Raw genomic sequence first — 11,723 nt, 5'->3', positions numbered from 1 at the left:
GAAGAAGAAGAAGAAGAAGAAGAAGAAGAAGAAGAAGAAGAAGAAGAAGAAGAAGAAGAAGAAGAAGAAGAAGAAGAAGGAGGAGGAGGAGGAGGGAGGGGAAGGAGAGAGAGAGAGCGCGAGAGAGCGCAAGAGCAAGCTAAGAATATCGTCCTGCTCTGCTTAGCAAATGGTGAACTGGTCTGGGGAGCTCTACCACATTTATTCCATGATGTATGATCTCTGTACGGTCCAATGGGCCTGCGCTTTAACAAGTACTGGAGAAATATATAAGCAAGCTCTCTCTAGAAGACACTTTTAATAGAATGCTATCTTGTGCTAAAAATTATGTACCCACCCCACTCTACAAAGCTTCATGAAACCTGCATACCTTCAGAGTAGCACCACTGAGGAGAGAGCCACAGTATCAGGAGGAGATGGTGGGAGGCTTTAAGGGCGGCCGCACACTTCCTTTCTAGATTTGGAAGCTATGATAGGACAGACATAGCAGCAAAGGGGTGTGGCCTATGTAAAGGTACCCGACAACCCAGTAAAGGGGCAGTCACAGAGACTCAAGGACAAGCAGGGCTGACCTGACAGTGTGTACTATCATCTCAGGAGCTGCGGACAAGGCTGCCAACCAGGGCCTGCAATTCCATCTGTGGCATCTTGATGTACGGGGGTTGGAGTGGGGTGTGTGTGTGTCACCAAGATGAATGTCATGTTGTCTCTTCGTACTTATGAAGGGAGCAAAGAGGCTAGTTTGTCTAGACTTTGCATCAGATAACAGAAAGCCATTCAGATTAACCAACCAAAAGTAAAACTGACAGAAGAGAGAACAATTAGTATTAGGGTGCTCTTGGAAGGTCCTACATGAGCTGGGGTCCCATGGCCATGGATGGCCAGCTGCTGTCTACCTTCTGGATTGAGCTGATTTACACTGGCTATGTAAAGGAGGCAAAGCTGCGGAGCAGAGGTGGGCAACTGGCTCTGGTGTGTGTGTTCCTAGGTCACAATGTAAGATGGTGTCTACAAACAGAGTAAGCAGAAAGACACTTGCTTCCCAGCTGTGGGCACCAGAACATGACCTATAATCCATGGTGATTTGCCTTTGTCTATGGGACCTCCTCCCACCCCACAATACATGGAAGGCAAAGGTTTCTCCGAAGCGTGAGCCTCTTGCCCCATCCCCTTTAATCTCAGCATCACCCAGCAGCACTGCTGAGAACACAGATGGCTTAGGCTCGGAGACTTGAAAATCAAAACCAACAAAGCTGTGCTACAAAGGGGGCGGGCCCAGGCCCTGCCGGTTTTTTATCTGGAGACCTCAAATGATGCCTCAGAGTTTCCCCAGGACAGAGACTAGAGAACATTAGGTCAAAAGCCTTCTCCACACAGCATCCCTGGATTTAATAATCTCGAACTCAAGTTTTCAAGCTGATTCTAAGCATAAATGTTTGGGTTGCTTGTGGCGTGTATATGGAAATGGTTGCAGAAGCCTAGTATCAGAAAGGAACGTGAATGTTCACTTCCGTTGGGGGATTTAAAAATAAATTAACCAGCACTTTTTTTGTTGTTGTTTTTTAAATTAGAATTTGTCCTTGCTGTAGGAGCACAGAGGAGTACCTTATGGGCACGGGGTGAGGGTTGGGGTGGCTCAAGGGACTGATTGTTGGGAGGTTTTGAGCAGCCTTGTAACTCAGAATAGATCCGGACCCCTTCTTGGGGCTCTTAGTCTTATTAATGGAAGAAATTAAGAATGGACTCCAATGGGAGCTTAAAGACAGAGCTTAAAAGAAAATCATTCCAGTACAGGCAAGCTATACATCTCAGCAGCTAGTTACCTGGAAGGGGAGAGTGGGGGAGCAAAGGGAAAAAGTTCCGCCATTTAAGCCGGGATGGAGGTCAGGTACACGGGAGACAAGCAGCAGCAAGTTAGCGTGGAGAGGAAAGAGAACGTTATGGTCTTCTGAGTAATCCAGAAAAGCTGACAGGTTTCCCAAGGAGCATGGCACGGCGGTACCCTGTAAGAGAGTGATTGGGGATACGGATTCCGGGACAGAGAAACACAGCATCTCTTAAAGGGCTACTTCTCCTGTCTCTTTAGAATGGCTCAGGTGAGCCTGCTCTCCTAGGGATAGGACTTTGCCCAGGTGATTGAGCCGGCCCAACTGGAATGTTATAGGCCAGAGATTCCATTCTCTTGATCAGAAGGAGTTAGTTTCTCAATGTGCTGTTTGTTATTGCTACTCTAAAATCTGCAAACAAGGCGTAGCAGGGAGGTCACACGCACACAAAGCTGGAGGCTGCTCTGGTATGGGTTTGCTTTGCACATGTCTCCCAAGAGGTTGTGTGGTGGAAGCTTTGTCCCCTGTGTCACAGTTTTTGGGAAATTGTGGGACCCATCATTTGGGAGTCTAGCCATAGGTCACTGGGGGAAGGGAGGGTCACTGCACTAGGAAGGGACTAAAGTAGTTCTCCTGGGACCCTGGTTAGACCTTCCAAGAGTGTTGTTATGAAAGAGCAAGACTGTCCCCTCCTGGTCTTTCTGGTTTCTCCTTACTATTTGACCTTTCCTCATCACATGAGCTCTTGCCTTGATAACCTGTGCTATGATGTTGCCAGGGAAACTGTCCATCATGCTCTTTAGGCTTTGAGTTCCTCATCTGGGAGCTAATTGAACCCAGGGCCTTACACATGCTAGGCAAGGCTCTCCTGCTGACCCACTCCACTGAACCCAATTGTACCTCTTTTCTTTCCAAAGTACCCAAGTTCTGGTGCTCCGTCATAATAACAAAAGCCAGACTAACACAGAGGTTGGTCGGAGAGATTGCAGACTGTCAATCCTGATTATTACCAGGTCAAAGAATGGCGATTCGTTTTCAGCCAACGTCAGGGAACAGTGGGAGCCACAGAGGGATCAAGTTTGTATTTAGTTTCCTTCATTCTGAAGGCTGGGGTGACGGGTGGGAAGGTAGGGGAAGAAGGGGAATGGGGAGGGGGAGGGGCTGAGGTAGACAGAAGGAAAGGACTAAGTGGGCATGGTAGGGCTCACCAGTAATCTAAGACTTGGTAGGTCAGGAGTTCTAGGCCAGGCTTGGATAGGAGAGACCCTGTCACAAAACAAAGGCAAAAGAAATGTCCTTTCTTTCTTTTCTCTCTCGCTTGTTGGGGCACTTGGAGTATTTTGTTCACAGAGGAAGATGATGACTCGGAATGTATTCAAATTATTTTTAATCTTCCAGGAAAACGGGGTTCTTGAGATGCACAGAATCAAACTAGTGGAAGGGAATGGGAACACTCAGCTCTACCTAGCATCTACTAGCATCTTCAACTAGCATCTGCCATTGCCAAGGGACCACATCAGACCCCTCTAGGCTGGTGGCAGTTCCCGCATGCTACATTTGTTTTCCTTGCTCTGGCAAAATGGAAGCTAGCCAGAGAGAGAGGTTGATGTACAATCAGCCTGCATGGCTGTCTCACAAATGGACTTACTTTTCCTGTCGAATCTGATCATTCAAAAGGCGGAGGGAGTAATGAAAAACCCGAGAACGTATTTGACATTACACACACACAAATATGTGTTAATGTACTTTATTCTGACAGCTTGGGCTCTGCTGTGTTGCCAGACTTTACTGAGTGTATTAGGAGTACATCCAACATTGAGCAAAACTGTTCTCCAGCTACAGAATCTTGACGGGATGCAGTGTTACACTCAGAGAGTCTCTGAACTCTGACTACAGGAGCGATGAAGGACCAGCAGCCCTGAGGTGGTTTAACCATTAGAAGTGAAAATCCGAACACACTAGCCTCTCCCACATACTCAGGGATCGTTCCAGAGACACTGTGCCCACAGAGCACAGTTGCCACTTACATGATCACGGGAAGCAGATGTCAAAGGTCCAAGCAAAGCAAGGGTATGTGAAGCCGTACACGTGGAATCAGAGCCAAGCGCCTCTGCCAGGGTCCTGGGCCTGTTGTTGGTAAGAGCAGCCAAGTAGGGGTGACAAGAAAGGGTGCCCATGGAAGAACAGCTTTTTATTCTCTCTTCCTTTGGGCTGACTTCTTAGGCCAGGATGGCTCTCCCTGAGCAGATTTCTGTCTGTCCGGGTTGCAGTCACAGGGGTTAAAGACAAGGAACACTGACCAGAAAGACCTCCCAGGGTGACCAATTAGAAAAGAATGAATTTACACATGTCCAGAGACAGGCCGGTTTCAAGGTCTATCTGTGTACAGGGACCAGCTCAGAGTTTCACGTCTGGAGTCAGTCTCAGGTTCTCTAAGATGTCATGATTTGCAGAAAGGCTACCTTCATTTGGAAATGTCTGTCTTCACATTATCCTATCAACAACTGCAGCCTTCCCATCTCAGAATCGGCACTAGTCTTGGAGAGGAAAAGCAGAATCTTTTGTCATGACACTTTTTGGAGACATGGCGGGTGTTGATCATTTTTGATTCTGGGCTTCCTTTTCTTTTTATGGTGCTGAGGACAGCACTCAGGGCCTTGCACACGCTAGCCAAACTAGACTTCCTGCCCTAACTGTAGGCTTTCTTGGTCAAAATGGAAATCAACTGCATGAAGGTGGTCTGTTTTTAAGCAGCACAAAACCCAGGATGGGATATAAGGCTCCAGCTAATTCTGAGCTCTATCACTGCTGGCTGGAATGTGCATAGGAGCTGTGGGGATGAGTTCACACTGGGCTTTCAAGCTCTAGCTCCCACTCAGAGCCCACAGAAACACGAGAGTGGCCGAGATGTGGCACGCCACCAACAGACATTCGCTGTTACAGCAGGGCTTGCTGCTGCAGCACGCATTCTGAAGAGGGTGCTCTTCCTTAAGCAGCTCACAGCTTCTCAGAGCTTTAATTTCAGTCCCTCTTTGCAAAATGGGTCACATGATGTCACTGTCTGTGGGTCACTTTCTCCACCCTGACAATTTCAAGTTACTGACGGGGGCGAGTGTCATAAAAGGAACGGCATTTGTTACCTTAGCACTGCATGCAGGGTATCCATGTACACAGCTCTCTCTCCTCCTCCCACCTCCTCCTCTTCCTCCTCCCTCAATCCCTAACCTTTTAGGATTTCTTGTCTTCAAGCTTAGAAAAAGACAGAGTAACAAAGAAATTTTATTTCTCAAAATTAAGACTTTTAAGGAAAAATCTCTCAGTTCTAATTTTAAAGTGCATCTTGAGTTCAAACACTCCATTTATAAACAGTCCTCCCCTATGTCCTGACAGTGGCAACCACATTTGGCCCAGTGGCTTGAGAAGGGGGAGGAACTAGAGGGCTTCTTCTCCCTCTCTAGTTGCATGCTTCAGAATGAGGAGAGGGAAGGTGAGGCCTCCAAGTACACTAGGCTTGTAAACTGCTGTTTCTGAGCACAGATGCAAACTACAGGTTCACGGCATCTTCCTAGCTTGAGACTCCTGGATGCATCTCTGTAAATCATCTCTTTGCTAGGTGTGGACAGCATGAAGCTCTAGATGACTTGGCTGGGACCATCTCATACAAGCAAACCGCTGTCCATGCAAACCCGCAGGCAAAGCCAACGCAGGGGGAAAAGGAGTTTGTTAGGAAGGGCACTAGACTAAGATTTGGGGACAGGCCTGCTGGGGGTCAGCAGAGGCCGGCATGCGAGGGCAGATTGCTTGCTGCACGTGGGGATCGCAGCTTTTCAGTAGTGCAGGCTTCACCTTCATGCTTTCATAAATGACCACAGAGTGTTAGGACGTGTGACACTGCTGGAGGTCAACAGTCTGCTCAATAACCAAAGGGCACGTCAGCGAGGAGTGAGTGCTAGCTAGCCCGGCACCAGTCAGCGAGGAGTGAGTGCTAGCTAGCCCGGCACCAGTCAGCGAGGAGTGAGTGCTAGCTAGCCCGGCACCAGTCAGCAAGGAGTGAGTGCTAGCTAGCCAGACAGATGTGGAGGGTGGGAGGCCCACAGACAGAAAATACCAAGAGCAAACACACAGGGGGAACAACAACATTATTACAGTTCAGACTAAGAATCCATGGGCTGCACGGCACCTGTCATGGGACACAATATGGGCCCACCCACAAGGAAGTCCTTGAACACTCAGAGAGGAACCCTCTTCCCCCTATACTACTTTCCTACTTTAAAAACAAAAACAAAAACAACAACAACAACAAAAAAAACAAAAACCTAGGTGACTTTTTAAAAAATTAGTTATTTTTATCTTATGTACAATGGTGTTTTGCCTGCATGTATGCCTGTATGAGGGTGTTGGAACGGGAGTTACAAATAGTTGTGAGCTGCCATATAGGTGCCAGGAATTGAACCCAGGTCCTTTGGAAGAACAATCAGTGCTCTTAACCACTGAGCCATCTTTCCTGCCCCCAATTTCTTACTCTTAAAGTCAGAGGTTAGAATTACCGGTTAATGTTTTAGGAGGAACTTTGATAACTGACTCTGTAAATACAATGGTCCTCTGTAGAAACTGTTAAATGTAAAGAAAGACACTAGAAACAGCTCTCATATTCAACTTAATAAAAAAATCACTATACTTTTACAAGAATAATAAAGACAATTTTTGTTCTTGAGCTATAATTTGGGCCAATTAATAGCTTTCATCACTGGATTACCATTTTAAGAAGGAAAATAAATATTTAAGCAATGAGTAGTGCATCCACAATGATGTAGAAGCATGGTTTCCTCCTGGAGGTCGTCAACTGACCCACTGGAAATGCTGCTACCTCACATTCAAGGAAATCAGTATCCAAAAGGCCAAGTGTTAAGCAACAGAACTAGTGCTTCTGGTCATGGAGCCACCTTACTAAACTGTAAATAAACAATGTTTTAGATAACAAGGCAAATGACAAATGTTTAGGAACCAGGCTTCTAACCATATGACTAATGTGCTCCTTCCTAGCTGGAGAATTACATCCAGGACAACATGAAGAAGGAGATGGTGGAGATCCAACAGAATGTAGTGCAGAACCAGACAGCTGTGATGATAGAGATTGGAACCAGCCTGCTGAACCAGACAGCAGCACAAACTCGGAAACTGACTGATGTGGAAGCCCAAGTAAGTGGGAGGCGAAGCCACTGGGCACAGCAGGTAACACACCATGCACCTGTGGCTGGCTGTACAGTCTGACAATGGAAAGCTACAGACACCGGTGCGGAAGGAAGGACTGGCTTCAGCACCACAGGGTTAGAGAACAGTTAGGACTTTGAGAAGCCAACAGGTTTTCATTTTCACAACTGTGGCTAAGTTTAATAATTTATTCTATCAGGGCCCTTCTATTTGTTTGCATGTTATCCACAACTTAATACTCCAAGAAAAGTTTCCTTTGCTTCATTGGCCTCTTCTAGGCTTTAGATATTATTCTTCATGTCCAAGTTCTGCTCTGTATATTTGAGAAACCATGAAGCATCCACTAGCTGCATAGGTAGCAGAAGATGGCCTAGTCGGCCATCATTGGGAAGAGAGGCCCCTTGGTCTTGCAAACTTTATATGACCCAGCACAGGGGAACACCAGGGCTAAGAAGTGGGAGTGGGTGGGTAGGGGAACAGGGGTGGAGGGAGGGTATAGGGAACTTTTGGGATAGCATTTGAAATGTAAATAAAGAAAACATCTTAAAAAAAAAAAAAAAGAAACCATGAAGCAGAGATCTGGAAACTTTGTTCTTAAATCTAACCCTAGATTCCTGTTTGTGGAATGGATTCATAGCCTAAGTAGTGACAGAACAGGGTGGCAGCCTGCAATGGCACAGACAGGGCATGATTCAGAGCCAAGAGCCCCAAGGGAGAGTGAATCTGGTCAGCTGCTCAATTTTCTGTAGGTCAGCTTCCTGAGCCCTGATCATACTTCGTGGAAGCTTCAGAAGTTAGTATTATCATGCTCTGAGCTATATTACTCCTTTAAAAACAGGAGGGTCCACACTGTAAATCACCCCAGTATTCAGTACCGCATCCGCTGCTTTAGCTAAGAGGACCAACTGCTAGATTTCAGTGCAAGACAACAGGTATCGTATAAGTGAAACCACAAGCTTTTAGAGCCTGAGACAAGGCCAGCATGGTGACAACGATCTTCCAGAGCCTCTATAAAGCCTGATTTTATAGAGAAAACAGTAGATCAAATGTGTCATGGAAAACAGAGTAAGGAAGTATTTGGTTATCATCTTTCAACAACGTCAGGCATTTAGGAACAATATGAAGAAACACACGTTTTCCACAGTTCACAAGGCACCAAGATTTAATCTTCCTTGTTAGAAGTTGTTAACATGAGGGATATAATAGGTCACAAAGAAAACAATCCATGTATCAAGCCAAGTGATAAAATAGAGTAGTAATGGTTAAGTGACATTCCACAGCTTTTGACAGTAAATCTGGGCTATCATGCTGTTCCAACACATCCAGTAAGGACAATGCAGCATTTCTTGTTTTTTTTTTTTTTTTTTTTTTTTTTTTTTTTTTTTTTTTTTTCTGATAGAAGCAATAAAATGTTAGGACACAGAACAACTATGTAAACCTTTATAACATCCTGTGTAAGATCACAGGATTTAAAAAGTGCTACTATGAAGTTAGACATCCTATGACTGAGGCTAACAGGAAAACAGGCCAGGGATGGAGAGAAAACAGCTGCAGGGTCCAAATAAACAGGTCAACACGGGCGAGCCCCAGGAAGGACATGGAGAGGCTGACGCAGGCCCGCAATCCAGGTGACGGCAACCGCCGCTCACTTGCAGATGACATGGAATAGGTTCAAACTAGAACATGAACATTTCTGGCCATATGCAAAAGAAGTCTAGACTATCAGGGTGCCATTATTAGACACCATACATAGCTGGAGGTCTGACATCTTTTTTTTTTTTTTTTTTCTTCGAGACAGGGTTTCTCTGTGTAGCCCTGGCTGTCCTGGAACTCACTCTGTAGACCAGGCTGGCCTCGAACTTAGAAATCCACCTGCCTCTGCCTAAGTGCTGGGATTAAAAGCGTGGGCCACCACGCCCGGCCGAGGTCTGAGATCTTATAGCCATTACCTGACCAGAACAACTTAGCATCAGCTGACACAGAACCCTAAGATTTATCCCCTTTAGAGAAGTGATGTGAAGGCCAGTGAGATGGCTCGGAGGGTAAGGCGCTTGCCACTCAAACATGATGCCCTGAGCCCATGTAAAACAGGTTGGGTGTGGTGGTGCCTAGCCACAGGCCAGGGCTCCTAAAGCACGCTGGGGTAAGAGGCAGAGCTGACTGGGAAGGCCGACTAGCCCAGAATAAATAGCTCTGCAGAAGAAGAAACCCTGCTCAATGAGGCAGAGAGAGAGAGAACTAAGTCCTAACAGTACCCTCTGACTAGCACACGTGTGCCATGGTATACACGTGCCTCTACATACACAACACCCTCTCTTCCCCTCTTACTTTCACTCATCAATCCTATATTAAGCGAGTTTCTATTGGCATCTTTCTCTACCTCTTTCCAAATCTGTCCTCATCCTATAATTCTCATGGATTCTCAGGACACCAAGGCTGTCCCATTCTTTAAAGAATAAACTGGAATTGAATGTCTGAAGAGAGAAATCAGAGGCCAAAGCTGTACTGGTGGCGTTGCTCTCAGGGCCCCTGCTCATTTCCAGAAGCACTCTGCTATGACCTCAGCCAGGCTTGACAAGGACCAGACATGCTGGGCACCTGCATGGTGAGACAGGCCAGGGCTGTGCTGAGGACAAGGACCCCCACAAACAATGATTCTTTTTCAAGGTCCCTGGTTGCTGGGCAACGAGTCAGACTTCCATTAACAGGTGATATCACATCCTGAGTGACACCACACAAGGATGTGAGTAGCTGATTCTTCCTGCTGGGAGGCTGCCAGGCACCAAAGAGCCACACAATAGGGAGCACTGGCTTCCACTGGATATTGACATTGCATTATCCCCTAATTGGCAAGAAGGGCTTTTAAAGTGGGAACAAGAAAAATAGATCACAAGAAAGAAAAGGCTTAACAAGTGGGTATCAGCTGGGAGATGACAGGCTAGCCCTTAGCTTTTACTTTCACACAAGGACCCATGTGACTTTGTCACTTTGTCCACTGACAGAAAGATATTCCTGAGCGAAAGGAAATTATTTCACAAACTTAAAAAATTATTAGGTTTATTTGGTTTGCACACATGCATTGGTGTGTGTGTGTGTGTGTGTGTGTGTGTGTGTGTGTGTGTGTGTATAGGCCAAAGGACAATTTGCAGAAGCTGCCTCTATTCTGGGGAGAAAACTTAGGTCACTGGGCTTGGTGGCAAGTGCTTTTATTTGCAGAGCTGTCTTGCCAGGCTGAAACAATTTTCAAAATTTATCTATAATTTTTGATTCATAAGATGTTTATTTAATATCCCCATTTGTTACACATTACATAAAGTGGTAAAATATTATAGAAGGAGAAACATAATGTATGTCTTGATACTATGTTTTCCCGACCTTATTTACTCCAAAAGGATTTTGTCACTTATTATTTATTTACTACAAAGAGATTTAAAAGATAACATAGTTGGGCTTGTTTTTTTTTTTTGTGGGCCCCTCCCTTACTGAGGAGCTCTGGCAGCCTCTAGCTGCTGGGAAGACAGGGTCCTTCTTTTCTTTCTCCCACGCTGCAGTGCACAGCCCCACACCTGTAGTCCGATGGGTGGCACTATTTGGACCTGGCTGGATATCCGAAGAAAAGAGTTGGAAGAGGCTGTGTTTGGGGGGAAAATGGGAGGGTGGAAATGAGGGAGAATTATGATTTTTATGGTATAAGACAAGAAAAACCATGCCAAAACAAGACAGCTGGGCTTCTGAGTAATATGCTTTCTGATCACTTTGATGGCTGAAACGAGAGAGAGGGCATATGTCACACTCATTGAGATTACGTTACACCAACCAAGATTACATCACACCACTAAGGATGACAGGCAGTAATCCTGTTTGTTATATGCAGGTACTAAACCAGACAACAAGACTGGAGCTGCAGCTTCTCCAACATTCTATTTCTACCAACAAATTGGAAAAGCAGATTTTGGATCAGACCAGTGAAATAAACAAGCTACAAGATAAGAACAGGTAATAACACTAACCTTTCTAGACACACAGCTTACCTCTTGACTAGACTCTAAGCATGGTTTCCCTAGAATGACGGATTTGCCTGGAGCATATATGGGTCAGAAGCTCTGAGAACAAAAGGCAAGGAGAGAATCTGGAGAGAATATCAGAAAAGAACCCAAACTCCTGATTAGTTCTGAAATTTGCTTCTCATTCTAGGCCTTTAAAGACTCTGTCAGGAATCTTCCAAATTGCCTCAACATCACGAGGTTTAATCTACACCAAATACTAGCTGGGCTGTGAAGTAACATTGCCCACAATCATATTTCTTGGCCTTTGGTTGGGGGTTCTCACTGTGTAGTGCCAGCTTGCCTGAAACGTACCATACAGACCAGTTAGCCTTATACTCAGAGATATGCCCGCTTCTGTATTTCCAGGGCTGGGATTAAAAGCACACACCACCAAGCCTTGTGGGGTTCTTGTTTCTTGTGAGATGAACCACACTAGGTAAGCTGGAATAGCCCCCTCTCTGTTGGGTAATACTCCCTTTTCATAACTGATGGTGAGGACTAGAGAGACGGCCCAGCAGGTAACAGTGCTTGTCAGACAACCCGAGCTCAATTCCCAGGACACACATAAGCATGGAAGGAGACAATCAACTCTACCAAACTGCCTGCTGACCTTCACGTGTAGCAGTGGTACGTGTCTATC

The 11,723-nt window shown here is 45.8% G+C and overlaps 2 protein-coding genes across 3 annotated transcripts in view; one reads left to right on the top strand and one right to left on the bottom strand.

Annotated features, from left to right (window-relative positions):
- Positions 1-11,723, bottom strand: part of Mcph1 (microcephalin 1) — a 203,649-nt gene that overhangs the window by 77,842 nt on the left and 114,084 nt on the right. The window lies entirely within an intron of this gene.
- Positions 1-11,723, top strand: part of Angpt2 (angiopoietin 2) — a 49,887-nt gene that overhangs the window by 19,533 nt on the left and 18,631 nt on the right. Inside the window, exons 2-3 of the mRNA XM_021218979.2 lie at positions 6,870-7,025; positions 10,912-11,033. Of these exons, the coding sequence (XP_021074638.1) occupies positions 6,870-7,025; positions 10,912-11,033 (278 nt within the window). The remainder of the gene's footprint in view (positions 1-6,869; positions 7,026-10,911; positions 11,034-11,723) is intronic.

This window comes from Mus pahari, chromosome 19, assembly GCF_900095145.1.
Source record: "Mus pahari chromosome 19, PAHARI_EIJ_v1.1, whole genome shotgun sequence".
Classification (NCBI taxonomy): domain Eukaryota; kingdom Metazoa; phylum Chordata; class Mammalia; order Rodentia; family Muridae; genus Mus; species Mus pahari.
The sequence above is the reverse complement of the archived record's forward strand: the minus strand, read 5'-3'. Positions and strand labels throughout refer to the sequence as shown.